This window comes from Equus asinus, chromosome 28 (genome assembly GCF_041296235.1).
Source record: "Equus asinus isolate D_3611 breed Donkey chromosome 28, EquAss-T2T_v2, whole genome shotgun sequence".
NCBI lineage: Eukaryota > Metazoa > Chordata > Mammalia > Perissodactyla > Equidae > Equus > Equus asinus.
The window spans coordinates 39,767,066-39,793,730 of NC_091817.1; the positions used below are offsets into that span (position 1 = coordinate 39,767,066).

Here is a 26,665-nt window from a genome sequence, read left to right on the forward strand (position 1 = left end):
TGTGTTTTCCTCAGGGAAAGAACTATTTTGGTTTCTGAGTTTTGATCTTGCTCTTGCCTATATAAGAGGAAAGCACTCACCAGCCTTTCAGCCTGTTAGCCTGGTGGGCATGCTGGAGGAGAAAACATTTTCCTTGTATTCTGAAGCATGTGGTGTGCCATGTTGTAGACTGGAAAATGCCGAGGGTCTGGACTGAGGTACACTGAATAGACGCTGGAAGCTTTATCCACAGAGGACAGTTGGCAGTCAGTCACATGTCTCAATATTACAGCCTTTCTGGACTGAGGTCGCTGGGAAGTGCGAGGTGAGGAGTGCTTTTCACTATGTTCTGCAAGGAAGTGGGCAGTAGATTCTGCTTTTCTGCATTAAAGTGTGCTGATTGATGTTGGGAAGGGGGGCACATTCATTCCTGTAATCGAGATGAAGTAGAGACATTTTTAATGACAATTATAATTCCCTTAGAGGCTGTTTCGATGTGTGGGATGATGTGGGGAGTGGAAATGGATGTGCTCTCCCTGCTTGTCCTTCATCTCCCCACCCAGCTCAGATAGGCACACGTCACCCAATGCTTAGGGGAAAGGGGGTCATGCACAGCTTGGGAATAAAGTTCAGTGGGTGCCTTTTAGGTCCAAAATATAAGGGACTTGAAAGGGGAAATGAACAGGCTGAAGGAATCTGTGTTCCCCATACCCCACTGAGAGGAAGGGAGAAGGAGAGGTTGGAAAGCACGGAAGAGGGTTAGACAGAAGCAAGCAAGTGTGAAGAATCATTTTCCCTGAAGTCCTGTCCTCAAAGTCCATTGCAGGGAACTTTAGAAAACCCTTCATTGACCCTCAATCTCTGAATGTGAAGATATGCCTAGAGTGGGTGCTTGGAGAGGAGACCGCCCACCCCAAGAGAAGTCATTGCATCATCCTGTTGCTGCAATGCAGACATGGTGGTGTGGCAAAGACCCCACAGCAGCCCCCAATGGCATCTGAGGAAAGCCAAGAGCTATCGTGGGCACCAAGAATGAGTGCAGAAGTTAGGGAATGAAGCTGTGGGTGTGGGCAGTGTCACACCTGGATAGGAGGAAGAAGATCAGAATATTGTGGTCAGGACTAGCCTGCAACGCAACACCACAGAGCAGAACAGAAGCTGCTTGACTGTCGGGATCCTTCACTGCTCACGCAGAAGACCAAGAAGTAAGCAGTCCCTGTCTCCACTGTCCCCCGGGTTGGCAGGAAGGGAGAGAGATCCCTATGAGCATTTTGAAGCTGAAGGTGACAGAAATAAAATCCTGAAGTGACTGAGTAATCCATGAACTGGACTGAGTTCCTCTGGAATGATTAGATTGATTTTCTACATTAGACAGAATATGAGCTCAAGAGAGAAAATTAGATCGAGTTAGAAAAAACATGCATTTTTCATACCTGAGGCTGTAACTGAGAAATTCATAACTGCAGTATGATTCCAACTGCTTTGCTCAAGTAGCTTATCTGAGGTTTGGTCAATAACCTGCTGGCTTGTGAGAGCCCGCTGTGAACAGCTCTTCCCAACTCAGTGTTATCAAGTTGGGAGCTTGAAATCTGCCGTGGACGGAGCGTTTACACCACAGGAATTGACAAATGCTGTAAAGCAGGACTTTTCCCCCCAGAGAACAAGTTATTAAACACTTGCCAGCATACCACTTACCTGGATTTATCTTTCATGAGCCAAGATGTAATGTCGGGGGAAAAGATATTAAAATTTCTTTTAAAAGTTGAACTGTGATGTACAAGACGTGAACCAAAAGAGTTTGACATATTCCTAGTGCTTGATTTTCTGTTGCTTAAAAAAATACATCTATCCATATGTTATTTTGTATACTCCCAAAGCACATCTCCTGTTTTTCTCTGTGACATATAAATGTGAGTTAAGATTTTTTATTTAGTAAATATCAACAGTGAGAAGTTAAACCAACTTGCTGTGGGAACTGCCCATACAGATCAAGCTATCCGTCATGAAGCTGGATATGGCTTGGTAAAAGACAGCAAATACTACCTTCTTGTAAAACAATATGGATAATCTTGCATATTATTAGTGGTCTAAAATATTGCTCATTCTGTACATTTAAAATTGTGGACAGTCTCTCTTTTTTTATTAATTTATCTAAAGTTGGGGATCCACGTGTGTACCAAACACAAAACATACACTAAGTGGTTCTCAGATGCTGGAAACTTGACAGTTGTTTTTTTTAGCTTTGAATGAAAGACCTTCTACAGTCTGGCTGCACTCTCCTTTCTTGCCTTAATGACCACAGAGGCCAGTGCCTCTCCACGCCCCCTCACTCCTTTCAGTCCAATTACTGCCGTCCTGAAAACTGTGCCTTGCATTTGTCTGCCCTCATGTCACTCCTCTGCTTGGAAAGCTCCAACCCTTTGTTTTGACCTTTCAGAGTCCCACCCTAGAACCTAAATGAAATGTTTCTGTTTCCCTAGTCACTTAGCCCGTAGTGCTGTCCATATTCTAAACTTCTTTAGTGTATATTCTGTTTCAGTTCCTCATATAATATGCATCACCTGCTCTTGTGTCATCTTATTTTTTCATAAAAGATAAACTCCCTGGGGCTGGCCCCGTGGCCGAGTGGTTGAGTTCGCGCGCTCCGCTGCAGGCGGCCCAGTGTTTCGTTGGTTCGAATCCTGGGCGCGGACATGGCACTGCTCATCAGACCACGCCGAGGCGGCGTCCCACATGCCACAACTAGAAGGACCCACAACAAAGAATATACAACTATGTACCAGGGGGCTTTGGGGAGAAAAAGGGAAAAAATAAAATCTTAAAAAAAAAAAAAAAAAAAGATAAACTCCCTGCAGGTGGAAATCACATTCTAACATAGACTATTTCTATTTATAGCTGGCAGATCCAGAGTCAGTTCTAGATTTCTTTTGATTATGTGTGTACTGATGGTTCTGTCAATCACATTTTGGGTCAGGTTTTTAGAATGTAAGTTGTGGGTATTAGTGATGATGGTTTAGACGTATATTGATAATTCCTTGTATATAGTGCTTTTCTGTTGGGAAAGTTTGTGTGTGACTTAGTGCTGAAAACCATAACCAGTCTCCGTGATTTGGGAGGTAAATTCTATATTGTTTGTTAGGAGGGATGGCATTTGGTGATTTTAAAGAGGGTGATATTTCATAGCCTTTTAGTTTCTTGCTTCCACAATTTTTATTAAGAATTAGAAATGTCCTAAATTTCACAGCTCCTTGATTCAATCATTCCTGCCTTCTTTCTATTTTGAAAAGGTGTGAGGAGAGTTTCTTAATAATGTTTAGATTGTTCAAAAACATAAAATCTAACCACTTTGTAATCTACACACAAAGCACAATAATTTAAATTTTAAGATAGCTAAGTATGTTGAGATACTTCATTAAATCAATATTCAGCAAATATTCATCATTCATTGGAATTCAAGACGTATTTCAGACACTCCAAAAAAATTGATGGAAATTAATCAGAACTATTTCTTTTAAAAGAAATGGCAAAAAGAGAGTTGAAGATCCTTTGAAATGTCGACTGCACTCATTAAAAAAGCCTGTCATTTTACGTTGTTACTAGAAAGCAAACCTGTTACAGCCCTTTGACCTTCTGAAGTCATCTCAGAATCTAATTTATTTCTGTTGCTCTGAGTCTGGCCATATTAGAACACTAAACAGTTCGCTAATGCCAAGCCTCACTTTTATGTCTGACCACCTCACAGAAGTTTTTACAAGGTTGGATTCAAATATGACAATGGTATTCTAATATGGAATTTGATTCTTGGTTATTAATTCAGCAAACATAAACTCCATTCTTCCACATTACAAAGTTCTTCTATGTAACAAGCTAGGTTATGGGAGAGATGCTATTTGAGCTGCAGCTGAGAGACAGAGGACAGTAGGACCTGGCTAAATAAGAGGCATAGGAATACATAGAATTCAAATGAAATTGCAGAGAATGAGAATTCCTAGAAAAATGCACTGTTTTCTGAGACTCCTATGCCAAATCGAAGCTGCATTAAATGCCATGCCAAAAAGGATGTCCTTTGTTACAAGGAGAAAAATTATTCAACCTGGTTTTACCAAAACCACTCTGGGAACAATAGCAAAAATAGATTGGTTATTAAGAGGCACCTATTGAAGATTTCTAGGAAGGGTAGGCCGTCAGGCAGGAACACAGTTTCCTGACTTCCTCTCCAAAGCCTGTAAAGGTTGCCAAATCGCATTGGCCTTGCTGCCTTCATTCTCGTCACCCTAGAAGAGCTGCCTCTTTGTTCTCAAGTGAATCACTCCAAGTATTCTCAATCTTTTGTGCTTCCTCAGGATTTCTGTTCCTTTAATTTTACGTATTTTAAATGTCCCTTCCACTAATGACTCTTTGCTCTCAGCACAACCATGCAGGAAGTTTTCTAGGCTATCATTCTTGACTTTCCAAGCTTATCCTTGCCCTCCCAACATCTAATATCTAAGGGGCTATCCACATGTCACCAGGTCCTGCCAATTCTCTGTCACTAAGATCACTTACATGCTTTCATGTCTTTTCATTCTTTCATTTACTCATTTCAAAATTGTATCCCTGGCAACTAAAAATAAACACAGAAAATAAGTTTAAAAAAAAAATTTTTTTTAACCGAGTGGTGGAAATAATAAAGGTTCAAACTAAGGTAGGGATTCTGAAAAGACAAAAGCTGCAATGAAAATCACTTTGGAGGCAACATTAACTAGATTTGGCAATTTCTCTACATTTGGAAAGTTCTATTTCTATTATTGAAAGACAGTAATTAGAAATGCTTTTAAGATTTTAGTCTGAGTGACTTGAAGATTAGAATGATGTGGCCATCTGGTTTTGACAGGAGGCAAGGCATCCATTTTTGGAAAGTTGTTTGAGATATCTATAGGGCATCCATGAATAGATATATTGGAAGCATTCAGGATTTGGGATACAGATTTCAAAGGAAAGTCAGAGCTAAAAATAAATATTCAGGCTTCATCATCCAAAAACAAAAGTTAGTCATTGCAGCCATACGCATGCGAAACGTAGTCCACTGAGAATATAAAGTCAAAGGAGAGGAGAGTTGTGTTAGCTTTTAAACAAAAGTAGAGAAAGGCCTCTAGGAAGGATGCCGAGAAGGGCTGGCCAGAGAAGTTGAGAGAAAAAACCAAGAAGTCGCAGTGTCCCTTGGAGCTAAAGAAGTAGGGGCTTGCTCAAAGTGACAGAATTTTGGCCATGGAGCATTTCCTGATGGTTTTATTCTCAGCTCGTTTATTGACCTAGACAGATATTCTAACGATACAGGATGTCAGCACAGAAAGAGCAAAAAACTATTCTTTTTTTGGAAGCATCATCCCTCAAGAATCATGTAACTCATGAATTCGTTATTGAAATTCTACTTGTAGATCATCTGAGACCTCCCTTTAAATGTAATGTCCCTACCATCATATTGTCCCTCTCATTTTTCTATAACGGAGAATAAAATGTTAGGAAGTTTGTATCCAGGCTTGCATATAATTTTGCAAAAATGATAGACTTTAAAAATTTTTATGAAGGTTGCATAGCACAACACAATATTCTTCTACTCAGTTATACATCTGTTGAAGGAAAAATTGGTGCCTTTAAATAAAAGTGTAAAGTTCTTGACATTTGCATTTGACTGTTAAGCTAGGCTGACTCTGGAAATGCTACATTCATATTTCCTAAAATTATAAATTGCTAATTTCTTGAACCACTTTATTGAGGTATGATGGATATTCAAAAAGCTGTGCAGATATAAGGTTTGCAATTCAATGAGTTTGGAGATAAGTACACATCCATGAAACCATCACCATAATCAAGGCCAAAAACTCATTCATCACCTCCGAAAGTTTCTTTTGGCTCCATTTATTTATTTACTTATATTAAATTTAAAAAAATATATTTTTCTTTTGCGGTTATTTTTAAAACTAAAATGCAAAATTTTGAGCTCTGAAGGGACATTCTAAACAGCAACGACAAATCGACCTTTCTTTTAATTTTCAGAAAAGGAATATAATAAAAGCAATAACAAGTGCGACATAATCATCCACGCTGGTAATTGATTTTCCTTTTTGCTTATCAGAAGTATTTGCTTTTTACAATTGTTATAGCTGTCATGAACGTGCATTGAGCTGCTTCTGCTAGGATAGTGTTTTTCACTTGCCACATTCTCCTCGGTGGTAAAAGAGTGTGCGGGAAATGTAGAGGTGTGGATGAGAGTCACAGTATTGCCAGAAGCAATTTGAAATTGGCTGGGCAGAAGCATGACCTATTTTTTTGTCCGTCTTTTCTGATCCAGAAAATGTTTGCATTAACTCTCACTCCCAGCTGGAAGCACTACTTTATTATGACTCAGTGGATCAATATCCACTGGGAACCGTGAACGATGATAGGTGGCCTGACAATCCTATGAAAGGCCTCATTGGTTTGAGTGGAAATGAGGTTGCTTTGTGAGACTTTCTTTTTATCAAAAGGACAGTTTAGAACTTTCCACTATGCATTACAAATAAAAATAAGATGGAGATAAACAGAGCGAAATGATGTGTTTTTTTCCTCTTCTGCCCACACTTCCCCACCTTTCACATCCTGACAGACTCAATCATGCTGCCTCCAAATAAGATGATTTTTATCTTGGTGAAGCCAGGGAAATATTTGCCTGCTCTTTCTAATACAGAATAATTAATGGTGTTTAATTTTAGAAGGCATTTATTTCTCAGTTAAGGAGATACAATAGCAAAATTACAAGTTTATAACCATAGGTTAAAATCAGATTAATAAATAAAAGTTTCTAGATTGGAAAAGTCACCCACCAATGGTTTGTTACATTTGCAACTATTTGTACTCTTTATTATTTTAGCACAATATCATATCCCCAAATCAAATATGTTGAAACTTTGTTTTATATGATGAGATAAAGAAATCACTTAAAACACATGTAATAATTGAGGATAATTTTTAAAAATCTAAATATATGTCAACCTATGGCAACATTAACGGTAATGTATCACAATTTTAACATAAGTCTCTTCAGAGCATGTTCTTTTCTCTATGTTTTCCGTAAAATTATAACCCTTGTGTGCTCCTCTGTTTGTACATAGACCAGGAGCCAGATGGAGCTGGCTGGGGTGCCTGGATGTTAGATGAAGTAATTCATTTGTGTAGCAGAATGGTCTGCAATCGAAAGCATTTCTAGAATTGAATGTTTGCACAGGAGAATATTGTACCTCCTGCTGGCTTCAGACACTAAATTCTGTTTGTATTCCACTCCACCTGCTATTGTAGAACATTATATCTGTTAAAGCCAGTAGATTATATGTGTGTATATATGTGTGTGTGTGTGTGTGTGTGTATGTATACATATATATATATACATATATATATATATATAACCTTTTTGCTTATTTTTGTCTCGTTTGTACCAAAAATCATTGTGATGCCCAAAGAATGTGGAGTGATTCTGCTCTAAAGTGCCAACTTGACTGTATCAATGCTACACATATGGCAGAATATTTTTTGAGTCAGATAGATGTACTGATTCTGGTTGACCACTTATATGCACGTGCAGATAGCATCATTTTTGACAACCCACATACAGTTTTATAAAATCATAAGTTATATAAAATGCATAATCAGCAGCTTTTGGGACATTAGGCATGCAAACAAAATACTCGTAAAGATACTATGGTACATTAATTTTTCAAATCTGAAATATTGGTTGCTCTGATTTCTCAGGCCACTTTGAAAGCTCTTAAGTCTGCAGGTTGTGTTAGTAGTTGAGGAATAACTTGGAAATACCACGTATTTTTCAGTATTGTCAAAACTTTATCAGCTGTGGGTATTGTCTTAAGGTGGGGGAGGTCCTATTTGTCTTCCAGCCCCGAGACTCTTTCCCGTATGTGCCCGCATATCAGATCGCCTCAAGCCCCCTAGCCTCTGCTGGGTAAAGAATCATCCTTTGGTTGTGTCAGTTTCTTCTGGGTAAATGCTCAGATCTTCTGATTTTCCTACTCTTTCCTCTGCTCTTTGCCAAAATGGTGATTGGCGTATGAAGAAGTCAGAGGATGCATGGCACAGTTGGATGGGGGGCTCCCCTGTGTATGATGGTTGTTGTGTTGGTGCCCAGCACAAGATCATTGGTTAGAGCCTTGTGTCCCAGGTCAGTGATATCTGCAGAGTGTGGTTGGGTTGGTCCCAACCCTAGATGTTTGTTGGCATGCATTGCCAGTTTTAGTGGCTGATCTCTTCCTTTGACCATTCTCTTGGCAAAGGCCATTACTCTTTATTGGCTGGGCACCATGGTGCTTCTTGTTGCTACTCAGATTCCCTGAAGTTGGCTGTGATCTTCTTTTCATTAATAGATGGAGCAGATGCGTAGTCTAATCTCTGGGTACTGTCACTACCATGAAGAATCCCTCTAAGTTAGCTTCCAGTCAACCTCATTCACTTCAGAGCATTGCTCTTTATCTCCTCCTAGACTCTGATGGTGGAATGGTTTCTGGGGAATATGATTCATTAGGCAGAAAAATGAAAAACACATTGTTCTATTAAAAAAAATCCCACAGTTATCTCCTGTAAAAGAAAACTCACACTGGATTGAGTTAAACAGACCAGAAAGACTATTCAATACCATAGCAATGGGGCTTAAGACTGTTGCAGTAAGGGAGAGAGATCAAACTCAACTCTATTGAAACAAAAGGTGGGAGAGTTTTTAAGCCCCAGGCTGAGCTAGTGGAAAAGTACCAGAGAATGTTAAGGGGGGCGCTTGGTCAATGTGATTAGGCCATTTGCGTTTGCTAATTGATGCTGTGGAAGTTAGACTCCTACCCTCCCACAGAGACTGGGAGATAGGGGCTCTGTCTTCCTTGATGATTACATTTCAAAGGGATGACTCTTAGGTCCTTGAGAAAGACATTGCTGGGTTGTAAAACTGGAAGCAGGCTTGATGAAGATTTATGTCTCAAGGGGCCGAGAAATAATTTACAACTGCAAGTTTCCTAAATTAAATGCTCTAAGAGAAGGAAAGTCAGGGGCCTATAGTCAGGAAGAAACCTGTCTAAAGTTTAGTCAAGCTCTGGGGAACATTAAGGTCATCTTGGCCAGGAGCCTCACTAATAATTTTTCCCTTTGCCTGCAAAATCAAAATTTCCACAGTGAAATAACAGTTAAAAAGGAATAAATCATGGAATTAAATAAAGTATGTGTGTTCAAGACTGAATTCAACAAATATCTAAGCCTGGAGGTAAACATATCTCATAAATTGGGAACATGATACTATATTAATATGTATTTATGTAATACGTAATTAGCATTAGCAGTTTTACAAATTGGAAAAATATTAAATGATTTAATCAATCAAATGCTTGAGAATGGCTTTGCACCTTTTACCGTTTTGATATACTGTGCTCTAGTAATGCTGCCTTTTGCGATCATTATGTGGAAATAATGTCTGTTGGGTACAAGGGAGTGACTTCAGTTTGTTGACCCAGAAGGAGTGATATGAGGACATTTGGCTCATGACAGCTTATCATCTCCGTCTGGCTGGGAAAGATAAAAAAAAAAAAAGAAGGTACAGAAGCAAAAAATGATTTTTAAACCTCTGAGATGTTGTCAGTGTGCTCCTTCTGATGCATGATGTCATTTACTGGAATGACCTGCCTCACCATAATAGATCTAAATTGAAACTTTTAGAAAGTGTTGTCACGGGCTTGGAAAGCAAAACATGGGCAAGTCCTGGTTATCATCTGAATTTCTAGACATCATGTGCTAAAAGTCCTTTTTCCAAAACTACTGATTTGAATGAAATAAAACTTGCTGGCACAGAATTTGGTGTTTTTTAACTTTATTCTAGCTTCCAGAGGAAATTTGGCTGTCATGAAATTTGCAAATCAAATATACAAATCAAGATGCCTGAACAGAGAAAGGGTATAAATATTTACTTTTCAATCCACTGAATTATTAAAGATTTCAGAAGTGTTTGATCTGGCAATGCAAGAAGTAGGACTGAAAGTCCGTCTGCCAATTTGCCGTGAGGGAAAATTGATCCACAGCAAAGAACTGAAACCTAAGAGAACTGAGTGAGGTATTATTAATTTAGAACCTTTCTGGGGAAATGAAGTGAAAAGCATCTCTTTTTTATTGTATCAAAAATCTCAAAACAAAGCAATAAATACATCTAGGAAATGTAGTTTACAAGTGATTAAACTGTGTAACTCTGAGGCAGTTGGTAGTCAAGTGTGTGCATGTGCGTGTGCATACGTGCGTCTCAGCCTAGTGCTTGAGCTTTCTCTTTGGGAACCTCACTGAAAAGACCATGCTGTAGAGAAAGGTGTCCTTTTACTTTATTAGTTATTTTTTTCATTAGCTTCTATTTTAGCCTCTGTTTTATTAGCTTTTATTTATTTTGTCTCCAGTTCCAGCTTTGCCACTAGTTTGGTATATGAATTTACACAGTCTATTATACTCATGTGGCTACAGGTTTATTTCATTCCTTTATGTGGTAAATATTAAGCACCTACTGTGTGTCAAGCAGTGTGCTAGACATTTAGGATCTATCAGTGAACAAAACAAGCAAGGATTCCTGGCCTCACTGAGCTGACCGTCCAATAGAGCAAGATGAAAGATAAACAATACATGTAATAAATGAGAAAATCATATGCTGTGTATAAAGATGTCAATTTCTGTCAAAAAAATGAAAAAGTGGCTTAGGATAAGACAAATGGGAGCAGGATTGCTGGGTGGAAGGAATTTCAATAGGGAAGGTCAGGAGATGCAAGCCTTTATAAGAGGGGTCAGATTTGAGCAAAGACTTGAAGGTGGCGAAGATGTTAGTCCAGTGTATCTCAGAGAAGAACATTCTAGGCAGAAAGGATAACAGAGCTTGGGCGGGGAGATGGGAGAATGACTGGTGTTTGTTCAAATTGCCTCAAAGAGGCCATTGTTGATGGAGAGGAATGGGCTGGGAAGAAGAGGACAGGGGATCAGACATGAGGTGGGAGTGGTATAAGGATGCAGATCATACAAGACTCTGTAGGCCATATAGAAATGACTTTGTCTTTTACTCTGTGTAAAACTGAGAGTTATTGCAGTGTTTTGAGCACACGAGTGATATTTTCAACCTGTCGTGTAGAGAGTAGAGTCTCAGTGAGCAAAGGTAGAAGCGGGGAGACTTGATAGGTAGCTACTGCAAGAATGGAGGCTAGAGTGATGTTGCCTGAACCCACGGAGTACCAGTGAAGATGGAGAAATAGTCTGATTCTGGAAAGGGGAGAGCACCAACAGCATTTTCTGTTGGTTTGGTAGTACAGTGAGGGAGAAAGAGAGGAGTCAAGCATCACTCCATTTTTTTCTTTTTGTCCCAAGAAGCTGGAAGGATGGAATTGTCCTAAACTAGGTTGAGGAAGGGTGTGAGTAGAGCAGGATCTGGGGGAAGAACGGGAGTTTGGTTTGGGACATGCTAAAGCTTTCTAGTAGGGAGCTGAATATACGGGTCTGGAGTTAGGGGAGACGTGTGGGGCAGAGCTATAAATTAGGGAATTATTGGCACATAGATAATACTGTAATCCATGAGTCCTTCGCCCCGCCTCTTCTCTATCTACATTCACTCCTCGGTGTGATGCAGGGTGAAGGACTGAGCCCTGGAGCATCTCAACCTTCAGAGATGATACAAGATAAAAGGAAGAACCAGCAGTGGAGACTGAGAACGAGCAACCAATAAGCTAGGAAGAAAATTAAGAGCACGAGCTTTTGTGGAAGCTAAGTGGACCAAGTATGTCCAGCCACTGGGAGTCATCAAAGGTGTCAGATGTCACTGATAGGCCAAGTAACTGGAAGACTGTCTGATTTAGTAACATGGAGTTCTTTGGTGATCTTGACAAGAGCGGTTTCCATTGAGTGGTGCGGAGTGAAAATCTAATTGGAGTTGGCCCAAGAGAGAATGAGATGAGAAAAATTGGAAAGAGTGAGTCCGGATGTCTTATTTGAAGAATGTTAATATAAAAAGCAGAAAAAAGGGGCCAGCCTGGTGGCACAGCGGTTAAGCTTGCACATTTTGCTTCGGCGGCCCCGGCTTCACCAGTTCAGATCCAGGGTGCAGACCTATGCACCACTTGGCAAGCCATGCTGTGGCAGGTATCCCACATATAAAGTAGAGGAAGATGGGCACGGGAGTTAGCTCAGGGCCAGTCTTCCTCAGCAAAAAGAGGAGGATTGGCAGCAGTTAGCTCAGGGCTAATCTTCCTCAAAAAAAAAAAAAAAAAGATAAAAAGCAGAAAAAAAAATAAAATAGAGTGGAGTCAAGAGCAGCGTTTTTTCTTTTAAAATAGAAGAAACAACAGCATGCTTGTACATTGATGGGAACGATTCACTGAAGAGAAAAAATAATGTGGCAGGAGAGAGAGGAGAATTGCTGAAGCAGTGGCTCTGCGTAGGTTCAGCACGAGCAGAAGGGGCTGACTAGTGGCTCCTGTAACGGGAAAGCACAGGGAAGCACTTGAGCACAGCTGGACCCACGGATGCTGACCACACCATCAGAGCTTGGTCTCGTTTCATCTCTCAACTCTGCTTCCCTCTGTGTTGACTTCACTCCGGCAGGCTTTCCACAACAATAGCTCCCACAGCTTGATGCCTGAAACCCCTCTTTTCAGCATCCACAGCAGAAAAGAGTCTTTTCTCCAATAGTCCCAACAAAGTCTTGATATTGCCCCACCAGCTTGGCTCAGGTGACCTGTCCATTCGTGTAACAATCACTGTGACCAGGGGAGGCAAAGCCAAGATTCAAGAGTGTACGTGAGAAAAGACCAGCAACGCACACTGCGTCAATAGTCATGTTTTCTTCTGGCGAAAAGACCTACACTGGTAAAAATACAAAGCTTTAAAGATTCCAAATCGTGGCCCTGGAACACTGCAGACCATTTAAGGGAGCCAAACAAATATCGGTGCTGTGTTCTTTTCGTTTCCTTACGTTGATGTAATTTAATGTCAAGATCAAAATGATCCAGGCAAACTGAGACTCTTGGGGAAATCTAGATGAAATCACATGTGAAAAAAGGTAATTATCTTAGAGAGAAACTTTTCTATGACAATTTTAATTAAGCCAATTATTTTCTAGAAGTGTAGATGCCCTAATGGTGGGTGAGACTGTCGCTCAACTATGCTCACTTGTGTCTTGTGTCCTTGAACATCTGTGTCCTTCTACGCTTTAAATCTTGAGAAAGAAATATGACTCCTCCTTTCTGTGTAGTTCCAATCTTTATAAAGTCGACAAACTCTATAACTCATCACCTTCACTGATGACCACCGGGAATGGCAATCATGCCATTTTTAATATTAGTTGGAGATAGAAGTGATTCTTTTCTATATTTTAAGGCTTCAGTCAAGAGTATTTTTCTTCAATTTTTCTTTTCACTTCCCTGAAATTTTAAGATGTGCCTCCATGACTAGAACTAAATGTTGGTGATATCTAGCAAGCAGGAGACGTAGCTCTTAAACATAATTCAGCGAGCCAGTTATTTTTATTTAAATAATGCCGAATAAATTATTTGGATATTTTCTTGAGATAAGATATACCACTACAGGGCATTGATAGTTGTAAAATTATTTTGGGGGTAAAGAATTGAAAAGAAGATGATTTTTAAAATGAGATCCTCACACGGATTAAAATTATTTTAAAAGTAAGTAATTTCTCAGCTACATTAAAATAATTTGAATAATCTTAGGAAAATTTAGTTTTTACAATATTGGGAACATTTGCTTAGCTTCTGTAAATCTTTTTTTAAAAGTTTTATTTGAAAGGAAGAGATGTTAAAGCGTATTTCATCTCATTAGATAATTTAAATAATTAAGGTTGATATGGTACAGAAAATTTCTAATAGAGTACTTAGCATACAATAGGCGCTGGATAATTTTTTTTCTTGATGAGGAAGATTTGTAGTGAGCTAACCTCTGTGTCCAATCTTCCTCTTTTTGCTTGAGGAAGATTGGCCCTGAGCTAACATCTGTGCCAGTCTTCCTCTATTTTGTATGTGGGATGCCACCACAGCATGGCTGGATGAGCCATGTGTAGGTCCACACCCGAAATCGGAAACTGTGAACCCGGGGCCACCGAAGTGGAGCGTGTGAACTTAACCACTACGCCACCAGGAAGGACCCCCCCCACTGGATAATTTTTGGTTTGCTTTTCTTTTTTGATGATTCACAGCAATATGTATTATAGAAGTAAGTTTCTCAGGAATCTCATGTTTAAATGTGATAGGCAACAGATATAAGAGATACTATGTTTTGTGGTCACTCAGTAACTAAACTTTCTCACGGCTCAGCTTTACTGACTGTAACTCCTGGTTTGGAGTCAGTAGCAATAATAGTTGTTTTATAATTTAAACAGTAACAATTACCACATAGTCACATGCTTGCTGTGTGTGAGAGAAATAAGTAGGCAATCAATATGCTTTTTAAATTTAATGCTTATAGCAGTATGACAACATTTAACTTAAAAGTCTCATCAATGGGGAGGAGTTTTGTTTTTAAATGTGAGTTTTCAGATGATGATATGAAGATTCAAGAAACGTTTCTGTTTAAAAAGATTTATGACACATTATTATGTCAAGTCTCAGTAACGAGGCCAAGGTAGGAGAAAAAGGAAGGTCGACTGGGAAAGGCAGACTGGGTATGGGGAAGAAAGTGAATGGGGGGACAAGACTCTTGTTTCTGTCTCGTGGGGTAAGTGTCTGTAACCATGGAAGAGATGGGGTTATAAAAAGATGGTCTTTGGTCTGTAGGTATTGGTCTACTGTGATGCTGAATAGAGCAGCATATTGAAAGCATCATTTTGGATGAATAATACTTGATCAGCAGCTGAAAGTTCTAGTTAATAAGTAAAATAAAAAATTCATTATATTTTATTTCATAGTGGTTCAGAGTTTACAATTTGCTGGAGTTAGCCATCATTTTCTCCATTAAAAAAGTAAATATGACAATAGTATGTCTCCAGAAGGCTAGGTGGTTTGGTGGTGGCCATAGGGTTGGTGTGGTCTAACCTCAGCCTCAGTTGCATTTTCATTTCATGTCACTATTGTCCCTACCTGTCATCATAAGCCGGCACTCCCTAAGTGTGTTAATTCTGTATACCTCTCTGTGTCTATATCTATATATTTGCGTTTTCTGCATCACTATTCAACATTCCTTTTAAAATTAGAGCAAGCGTAATGCTCCATCACACACTTAGACCACGTGCGTATGCAGAGCTGCACAGCTTAAAACCCTGTAGGCATCTCTGGATTCCCTGTGGCCGACTTATCCTGCTGAATTTACTTGGTAAAGCCTAGGAGCATCTGAATTTCCATTACTTTATTGGTGTACCCGTTAATGATATAGCTTAATTTGCATATCAGTAGTACCTTTTCACCACAGGTGAGAAATTGAAACGTTCAAGGTCAATTAACTGCGAATGTTTCAAGTTGGTTGGTGCAGCTGTAACGGTGAGTGATGCTGGCTAGGGGGAGCGGTCAGGGAGAGGTTCCTCTTTCTCCTGATGAGAATTGATGATCCAATTTTAACTTGCTAGAATCACGCTGATTCTTTTTTCCTCACTGGGCTTCTCTCATGTGTTCACTTCTTAAATACTGGTCTATGAAGGAGTGTCAAAATGCCAGAGAAATATTATGAAATTCCATATTAAATATATCCTCATTACCTACTTTAGACCGTTAAAATTAACTAGAAAGAGCAAGAAGCAAAATAACCAGCATTTTCTCGGAGGTATAAGCTGATATAGATAAAATTTCAAACGTGGAAATGTCAGGTCAAGATGATGGCCTGCTGGGGCACTTCATTCACTCTTTTCCAACTTTTCTATGTAAAAAAAGTTATAAAAATACAGAGAGATAAGCAGTTGCAGCCCTAAGAGGATCAAGGGTGCTTGGTTAGGATCAGGCCCCAGAAGTCTCTCAACTTCCAAACTTTTGATAGACCCTGAGGCAGAATAGTAAGATTATATAGAACAGTGGAAGGAAATATTTACCCACTCACCACTCCTATCATGCACCCATCAACCCTAAACTGCCTGGAGTCAGGTACCAGACAACTAGGGACAGCCCCTATGCCCTGGAGGCCCTTCAAACTAGCCAATCCACCCGGAGCCCACAAAACCTCGCTAACCCCACCCCACTTACAGTACATAAGCTGCCCCTGTAACTTCACCTTGTCACCTTTCCCACGGGTGCATCTCCCTGGATGGCTCTGCCTGGCAGCCTTCTCTTTTTTGGAACTGTAAGTAACAAAAGGCTCTGCCTTTCATTTATCAGAGTGTCATTGTGTTGTGTCTGCTGTCAAAAAGAATTTCTAAATCTTGTAAAACAGTTGTTAACACAGATGTGTCCTTGTAGGTTTCACAGTGGCATGTGCCTCACCATATTAGCAAACATTTATTGAGCATCTCTTTGCACTAGAGCCTGTACTTGGGGTTTTATGAAGCAGGGCACAGATGTTAAGAATAATGCTTGAAGAAAAATGGTGTGTAAATGAATGGTAATTTCTATCTAAAGTCAGACCTTATCAGGGCCTCAAGGCGGATGGCAAAAGAATAGGAGAAAGAAAACATGTATGAATATTCTTATTTGGGGTGTTATGTAATAGATGTTGCATTTTAATAGTATTGAATATTAGATGATTATGGCTTCAAGAATGTGTCAAACCCTATTTCATGATGTTTACAGTAGTTGTATTTTACTTACACAGTCAGCAATGTCAGCATTACTTAAAGTAAATAAATTCCCCAAATAAAGTAGTATTATATTAAACTGGAAGAATGAAACATCTTAACAAGACACACAGTAGTCACATTTGTAATTTTCTGGTGTGTGTTAAACAAGACAAACAGGGTAAATTCTGCGCCACCCATACTTCCTTGAATATAGAACAAGCTTCTGTTTGTCACTTCTGAGTGCTCAAGCATGACTTACTCTCTGATCTTCTGTGTGATTTTCCCCTCCCCCATCCTCTCACCCACCACCATCCTTTCCTTCCCCAGATAGGATAGCACCGGTGGTGTGTTGGTAAACTGGCTGGGGCGGGGGCGGGTGTTGACTTGTAGAGATTGCCAATCTCTGTGGTTTAAATACTCCCATGATGGCCACTTGCAAAGATGGCTATGTTTAACAATCAGCTTGCAAAATTCCTGAAAATTTAAGCTCTCTCACACATTGTTGCAAGTGAGCTCCAAGCTCCCTCTGGATAGAACTCTCCATCATTTATTGTGTTATTGTTCCCTGCATGTGCCTCACCGTTGAAGTTTTTCATGTTGTGTTTCAAACTTGCTTTTCCATGTCTGTTCCTCCTACAAGGCTGTAATAACAGAGAGGGTAGGGACTATTCCTTGACTGTTTTCGTCTTCTCAGGCTCAAGGCTGTTCTTCTTTCTCTGGGGAGTCTACATGATTAGGCATCAGAGGGAGTTTTCTAGTTCCAGCGTAGTGTGAACAATGATTGAAGGCTGATCATTACCCAGTCATGCATGGGGGCAGGAAACATGCTATTTCCAAGTGTTGACATGAGTGTCCCCCTGTCGAATTGAGCTCTTTCAACATTCAACGAGACCCTGGTTCTCCTCAGTGTCACAGGTTATAACACCTAGAAATGAACATAATTAACATAGGCTCAATCCATTTACACTAAATTCTTGATTTTTCTACAAGGTGGTAGTTTCATATTCTGGAAATTTGACTTGCTAAAGTTCCATAGAGGAGGAATACAATCTTACTGGCATTTGTAATCCACTAACAGATTTTTAACTAATTCTTTGCCAATTTTCTCCTTTTCTGTTTTCACGAAAGGAGCTGGTGGCTGGTCTCCGCTTGTCTCAAACAAATACCAGTGGTTGCAGATTGACCTTGGAGAGAGAATGGAGATCACCGCGGTGGCCACCCAAGGGGGATATGGGAGCTCCAACTGGGTGACCAGCTACCTCCTGATGTTCAGTGACAGTGGCAGGAACTGGAAACAATATCGACAAGAGGACAGCATCTGGGTATGTTTCTTTTACAGAATACGTAGTCTCTCTGGGAAAGAAATATAATCATGTCTGCGTGTTGTTAATGACTCTCTTAAACTAAGTTGAGAAATAGAATCTTCAGAATTTTCAAGAGAAGATACATTAATGTGCAGTTTTGAATACATTTCATGGTACACATGAAAATCCTAAAGGTAAATTTATTTCACGGAGTCCTCAGAAACTGAAAAAAAAAATCTTATTCGTTCACTAAGTAGTGTGGAAGTCTAAGAAATAAACAAAACCTGTATAAAAAATTTTGTTTTGTTCAATAACATAGTAATTCTGCATGGTCTTTATTTAAGATCAGTCAAAAGAATTTATTTCTCGTATTTCCTCTGATGACTCCGAGATTTCTGAAGATCTCCCTCCTTCTCTAGTGTATGGAGGTTTTTGTGTATAGTATTTGGAGCATTTATGTATATGATGTGTGTACACACATACATACATGTATGTGATTTGTATATAAACTACTCTCTAGTCTTTTAAAAATCTGTAATTATGTAAAATGCTGTGTGTTGTGCACAGGGGTACAGCCCCTAAAGAGAGAGACTGACAAGGAGGCAGGCTGTGTAAAGTGGCTGGTGTTTGTAGTTAACTGACTGTGTATAAACGCCTGATGGGAGAAGGAAGCTGAAGGAAGCTAAAGGAAGTTGGCTTGGTGGTGAAAAAATCACTTCTTTGTTAATGTAAGGAAGTATTGGTTAGGATCTTATGTGGGCCAGGGACAAGATGCTGCAATCAAAGAACTATTTTTTTTTTTTTTTTAATTTTCCTTTGGCTGAGCTGCTGGAACTGGCGAAAATGAGTAACTCAATGAAGCATCATTCTTAGCACGTAAATCATTTGGAAGCCTCTTTGGGCACATAATGATAATTTTCTTTGATCGGTCAATTGTCTGTCTTCTGAAACTTCCTGGAACCCTGTTGTACATGATAGACTCATTGAAGAAATGGGCTGTGATGGCCTCACCTTTGTATCTCTAAAGCACTTCGGGGCCGTTCGGTGCGTGTTTATGGAGGTAAATTGAATTGAGAAGAAGTGGCCCTGCTTTTTCCTCTAGTGAGAATGACATTTGGGCTGGAAGAAGTTGCCTATAAGCATTTTCTAAGAAAAGTTGCCTTAAAATCCAAAGCAAGTTGAAGCTGTGTCTAAGAGCAAGAAAAACTAGATATTACGGTTGAATTAACTCCATGAAAACCATTCAAACTGGAGATAAAATAAGCAGTAATTATGAACCAATAACAATGAAAGCTTAACGAGGTGTTTATTTTAACAGAGTGTTTGGATTTTCCTTTATTCTTTTTCTAAATAAGCATTGGATTTTAAACTGGATAAGTAGGGGCTAATTCATGCTAATATTTAGCAGTGTTAAGTAAAATGTATGCTTTTGACATTTTTTAAAACGATAGATCAACCACGAAAATTAGTTGTTTTTCCATTAATCAAGCTTGGGGAAAGCCAAATCTGGACAGTGCCATTTGGCTTTTTTGCTTACTCCTGTTAAAGGTGAAGTGCTCAGGGTGAAACAGTGGCGTGGATGACGCCTTTAAGCCAAGCCATTTGATGTAAAGGCAAATGGCACCTAGCACAATTATTTGTCAAGGTAATATTATTTTTTAGGCTATGCTATAATTTGTTGGTTTAGTCACTGTCTTCCCCTCTTGAGTGTGAGCACCCTGAAGACAGAGACTATATCTTCCAACCTTTTGTCTTAGCATTCCAAAATCGTAACAGTACTTGGTATGCTGTGGGAAATACTAAATGTTTCTTGAGTGAATGAATGAGAGAATGAATGAATAAAAGAAATGCACTTTCTTGTAGGATAATTTTATGACCACAATAACTAAAAGTGACTCCCTGCTCCTCCACGAGTTTTTCCTTTTAACGTATTTATTTTGTACCAGTTTAATATAGAGTTAGGATGGTGCATTTCTCTCTCCCTTATAAATTTTGAACTTTTTTATGGAAGAGGGTTTCTCTTTCTCATCTTTGCATTTCTGGCATTCAGCATCAAGTGTGGCACCTGACATTTGTTGAGTGAATTAGTGAAAAAAATCAATCTGTGAATGAATAGATCTGAATATATTGATCTCCTAATCTGTGCCTAACTTCCTATAAAATCCTGGGAGGCGTTAAAAGAGCTCATGTTAATGCCATTGAAAAATCAAGCGCATCAGAACAAACCGAAGAATGATTCAGAGGAGCACACAGATGTTAGATACAGACTCCTAAAGTTTGGGAATTGTTGGAAAAGGGAGATCACTGTAGACTAAATTTGTCGAAAAGCGGGGCTTACATGGCTCTTGAAAAAAGCGTTATAACTTAGACTAGGGAATGACTAAGGAAGTGACTCTATGAAGCTGGAGAAGTGTGAAGCTTGGGCCCTGGAGCTATCCAGAGATATGGTTTCCCATGTGATAACCAGTGAGATTACTGGTCAGAATGGACTATCAAGTTTGGAAAGGACTGGATAATAATTTTGGATATGGTAAAGAAAGTTGGTAGATAACTTTGCATGTCAAGATGAAGATTAAGACTGGGTGCAACAGGTACCTTGACCACACATGAAATAGGTAAGGCGAGGCTGTGGGTAAAACACCCCAAATCCTCAAACCTCGGTGATTGATGCATACACACACATATACTCATGCTACCTGTTCATCCCAGGCAGGCTGCAAGGTTCTCTTCTATCCCACAGCTCCTCAGCTCCCACTCTGAGGGAGGCTCCCTCTCTGTGAATCTGCAATTGCCAGTGCGGGCAGAATGAAACGTGGTGACTTGTGCCCTGAATCTTGACATTTTCACCTGGAATAACACGGATCACTTCATTTTGGATTTTTTTAGCCAAAGAACAATTTTTAACTGATGTTCATAGTAAGGAATCTAACTCTTTGCTGCATTTTACAAATATGTATTTCTTAACTTCTTTTTCTTTTTTAGGTAATTTTTGCCCAGGTTCTTCTAGATATTATGGGACGTATACAAATTATACAAAACATGCCAATTTTCTTTAAGAGCTTCACAGTCTGCTGCAGGTGATACAAATAAATCTATGAAAGAGAGTTAGGAAATGCTTAAGGCATTGTGTAAGTCTGTGATGGAAAGAGGAAGAAAAGACAATTGTTATAAGTTTAGAAACAAAATAAAACCCATCAACATGAATTGAAATGCTGCAGGAAAATTCCTCATACTCCCCTCATTTGATCCCACTTTAAGTGCTAGAGAGAACAATGACTTCTGTATACCTGAAAAAATTAATAAAATGCCCCCCTCCTTTTTACAAATAATCTTTAAAAAAGAAAGACAAAATGTTTTATTATGATCTCTACAGGTCATGTACATATTTAATAGAATGGTAAACTTAACAGGTATATGAGATTAAAAAAAATTACACATTAAAACATTTCTTTAGAGTCAAATTTTTAGTCCAGTGCTCATAAATGTAATTTATACAAAGTACTCTACTAGATGGCCTATAAATATTTTACAAAAAACTAGAAAATGCAAGCTACTAAAATTTTCCCTTCAAATCGAAGACAAAATAAAATCCCTTAACATCTGTGATTAAAAGACTTTTCAGCCAGTTTATTGTAAGTGATTGAAAAAGTAAATGTAAGGTATAATTTTCACTCATTTAAGAACAATTGCTGAAACTTCATGAAACTAACATCTTAGAAATTATTTTAAGTAGTTCAACATGTGCAGGAACTTTACAGTCAAATTATCCAAATTCTCTCTGATACATGCCCAAGGTTCTTTTATAATGCAGACTACAAGGGCAGGGATTGAGATGGCGCCAATTTTACGAATTATTTAAGTAAATGTGATTGTTATGCACAGGAATTGTTGACATTTTATGGATTTCAATTGTACTTGATTTTTCAAACAAAAAATACCTGTAGCATATTTCTAAAGTTAGTATAACTTTGTTTTTGTTTTTTAATTAGAAGTGTCTAATGTTGTGGTTGGGTTTGGCTGATGAAGGTCAGAGAGCCCCTGTGACATAGTATAGTCAATTAGATAGAAGTATCACCTGTCACAAAATATTCATGCCATTATTATCACTGTGACTGATTGAGTTGTCAGCTCTATAAGCCATACAGGGCAGAAACACTACCTGCAAAGATTTTAGCATGTATTTTCCTTTAGTCAAATAAACAAGTGACTGGGGGAGTAGAGTTGAAACCCCAGGAGGCAGAAATACAAGTGGGAGGTGTACTGTGGCCCTGGTGGACTGCCCGCCTTGTGAGGCGCATCTCTCCCAGCCCTATGTTGAGCCCTATTCTGGTGACCTGAGTCTACAGAAATCATTTGTGGTGATATAAAGTACAACAGCACTAATGCCGTGTATGTCAACATGTCAACTCAACAAGCTTAATACATTGCAATACTTGCCTCAGTGCTTGGGCAAATGCCTAGAGAAAGCCTTAAGCTGCTTCTGCCCTTCAACACTGACTCTACTCGAATGCCAAAAAAGACATTTTTATTGGAAGTCTACATTAGCAGTCTGTATCCTTAGGGTATCTCTTGTTTATATTTCTTTTTAACTGTGAGTTCTCCACCCTTTTGAAAGTGAGTAACCTATAGCGCATGGGAAAAGGTGGCTGCATTTGGGTTTTTAATGTGGCGTCAATCATGAATCAGAATGTGAGTTTGCTAGGCGCCTTCTCTATCAAGTTGTTTGGCTTATTGTACCTTGTTGCATCTGTGCCCATTCTATAGCATGTTATGTCAGTCCTTCCTCATAGCCTTCTTTGGACACACATATTGAAACCTTATAACAATATGTAATGTACAAAAAATATATGAACTCCCGTGAACTGTAGGCACACATATACAGTGATATAAGATAAATGATGATAAATGGTAATGTTGCTTCATGTTCTTCAAATTCATCTGTCTCTGAGTGAGCACAAGAAAAATCATTTGAAGAGAGTGATTAGAGTTAGCAGGAGATTTGATTTGGTGCCCTCTTCAGAGTGCTCCCTCACATTCAAGATCATTCTCAAATCATCAACCAGAGAATAACGTGTTTTAAAAACACTTTACAACTTGTATCTCACATTCTACCCAGTGACAGTTCAGTGACAACAACATCACCCCCTTTTCTCCATTCCCTCTTGTCATTGCTGTGACATGATGCCGGAGATGGCTACTTCTGGCTTTTCTTACTCCTCAGTCCCAGGAGGTCACATATGAAGTTCTTCTCTCTTGGAAGAAATTCTGTCATTTTGAAATGTTTCTCTATTGTCCTTTAAGACCTGGACAACTGGTCTTCTAGAAAACAAATGCATTAAGCTCTCTGCCCTAATTTTACATTTTTAATTTCCAGACTTCTGAAGCGTATTTTAATCAGAGAAGAAGATAGAAAAATACATAAAGCTAGAAAGGTGGAGATAAGATTTGGTATTGATACAATATATCCCTTAAAAATCTAAGAGAATTATCTTACTGTCTTTTAAAAAGATAATTCAGTAAGGTGCCTAACAGTAAAATTAATTTTAAAATCAGCAATTTATCTTCCTATGTATAAATAACTAGGTATACAATATAAAAGGAATACATACGCTAGTTAAAATAGAACCAAAAATCAATAAATATCAAGGAAAAAGCTTAAAAGAAAATGTACACAATATATGAAAATAATGTTTAAAATGTTACTAAAGGACATAAAAGGAGACTTGATTAAATGCATTGATATATATATTTTGAAATAGAAAACAAGATTATAAAGCTACTTATTCTACCTAAAATAACCCATACAAATGAAATCATTCTGAATTTCGTACATAAAAAGTATGTATGAAGAAATAGATGTTAGTTAGCAAAAATAATGGTAGTAAGGAGAATCTACATTAGGAATATTTTATAAATCTGTGTTGATTAAAACACATTGATAGTGGCATGTTAAAACATAGTGGAAGAACACAATAGAACATCCGTTACTAAGTCCAAATACATTTGGGGATTTGCCTAAGGTAGTTGTAGCATTGAAAATATGTGAGGAAGTGTAAATTAGTCAATATGGAACTTGGTAAGCTATACCTTCTAGAAAAATAAATAGTATTTTTCTATCAAAATAGATTCCAGATGAACTGAATATTTAAAAACAGTACAGACACAGAAAGAAAGTATTGAAAGAAAAAGTAGGACAATGTATAGATACACATATAATATTGGAAGGGGCGTATCTTTTAAGCAAGAGAAGCAAACCCAGATGCCATAGGGGAAAAGATGAAAAATTAGGTAATATTCGGAAGCTACATGAAAAATGGCATAAACAATATTAAAAGAAACAGTCTAAATTAGAAAATGCTCTTAGCCTATGTGATGGCGATGAGGTGTACCTGCATCTCATCAGTCCCAGGTTAGCCACTGATCACTGGTTATGTTTGTGGTTCCCTAATTTTACTGCACATTTGAATTCTGATGCCCAGACAGCATCCATGCCAATTAAATAATATTTGGGGATGGGAACCAGGGTATTGTGATTTTGAAAAATACTACCAATTTGCTGCAAAGTGTGGGCACCGTTGGATGACTCAATAAACAAACTTGACAACCAAGTACAGATGCTTAGTTCAGTGCAAAACATACTCAGCAGGGTGCCGATTCATCCTAGATCCAGTATACTCTTGAACGTTCCTTGAGTATATGTTGCGAGAAGGATTTGGCTAAAGATCAAGGCTAAGTAAAAAAAAGCTGTAAACCAGATGTTAACCCTGTCCTTCCAATGAGAAAGACTCAATTTTCTTAATATTTAAAGCAATGCTGTTCACTATGGCAGCCACTGGCTCTATAGGGCTGTTTCAATTTAAAATTCAATTAATTAAAATGAAATAAAATTAAAAATAAAGTTTCTCAGTCATATAGCCACATTTTCAGTGCTCAATAGCTGTCTTAAGCCAATGGTTACTGTATCAGTGCAGTTATAGAACATATTCATCATCCCAGAAAATCCTGTTAGCACAGATACAAACATTCTTTAAAATGAATAAAAAATAAAGCTTTATTTTTTTTAAAAAGGAGGCAAAATAGAAACGCGTTTCATAGAAAGGAAAACATAATATCTAAATATGTAAAAGTGTGTTCAACCTCATTCAATGTTGAAGAAATGCAAATTAAAACAGCTACCAGGTAACACTTCCTAAAAGATGGAAACAAATGAGAATCTTGGAGCCAGTGTTATTTATGACGTTCTTTTTTTTTTTTTTTTTTTTTTTAAGATTGGCACCTGCACTAACATCTGTTGCCAATCTTTTGTTGTTGTTGTTTTTCTTCTCCTCCCCAAAGCCCCCAGGACATAGTTGTATATTCTAGTTGTGAGTGCCTCTAGTTGTGCTATGTGGGACGCCACCTCAGCATGGCCTGACGAGCGGTGCCATGTCCACCCCCAGAATCCGACCCAGCGAAACCCTGGGCCACCGAAGCAGAGCATGTGAACTTAACCACTCAGCCACCGGGCCGGCCCCTATGATGTTATTTTCTAAACTGTGGTGTATAACAAAATAATATCTTCTTTAATTTTAATAGTTATACATTTAACGTAATGTAATGACTTAAAAAATTTTTTTTTAATTGCTACATCAAACTCATGGTATTATGAATACTACTATTTAATATAAGAATAAGCTAAAAATGAATTTTAAAGAAAAGCATTTAAAAACAAGAAGAATGCACACCTATTAAAAACTTAGTACACGCCAGGCGCTATTCTCCATGTGTTTTATGTATTTATTCAATTAATCTTCAAAACCCAGTGAGTTACGTACTGTGATAATGCTCAGTTTGTATTTAAGAACATGGAGGGATGGTGAGGTTATTTTCCCAAGGCCACATATTTCCAAGGCAAGGTTTTGATCCCCAGGAATCCGGCTTTAGTATCCCCTATGCTATATGTTCAAATATCACGTGTTATGAAAGCAACACTTTGAAGGAGAACTCAAATGACTCAAGACACGGAAAACATTGCCATGGGGCATGGGGCAAAAGGGTCTCTCAAATTCTGCCGTTGGGAGAATAAAGAGGTACAAACTCTTGAGAAGGTAACGAATGTTGTTAGTGTATTGAAGGAAGGGAGATTTATCCTGTGAATTCGCTTGCACTGTGCAAAAGAAACATATGCAAGGATATTCATTGCAACATTGTCTATAATAGCAAAATAATATTGATCCAGTCCACCAGCAGTAGATCATTTGCTTCAGGAAATTATGGTACCTCCACACAATGGAATAATTTATGCCCACCAAAAACGGATGATGTAAGAATATACTGGCTACTTCTGGAGCGAATTCCAAAACTAATGTACAATTTTGAAGTGAGCTGTCATTTGAGACTTAAAAAAGAATCTTAAGGAGTGAAGAGGAAGAGATGGGGGCAATGGATAGAATATATATTTATTAAAAGCACTGGTAAAGAATAGATTTATATGAGGTTTCAAATGGGATAAAGCAGTCTGCAAGTGAAAGAAACAAAGGGTAACAGCGGAGAACGGATAGGAAATAATCCAATTATCAAATTTTTGAGAAAAATAGATAATGGATATTTCCTACTTGTTATATGACATACTGTAACATTTATTGATAGTATAAAGCCTATGGGAGCCATCAATATG

The 26,665-nt window shown here is 38.4% G+C and overlaps 1 protein-coding gene across 2 annotated transcripts in view; it reads left to right on the forward strand.

Annotated features, from left to right (window-relative positions):
* CNTNAP4 (contactin associated protein family member 4) overlaps nt 1-26,665 on the forward strand; it is a 243,903-nt gene that overhangs the window by 58,855 nt on the left and 158,383 nt on the right. For both annotated transcript variants that reach the window (XM_014846907.3, XM_070500547.1), the window contains exon 3: nt 17,834-18,027. In XM_014846907.3, coding sequence (XP_014702393.3) covers nt 17,834-18,027 — 194 coding nt within the window. The remainder of the gene's footprint in view (nt 1-17,833; nt 18,028-26,665) is intronic.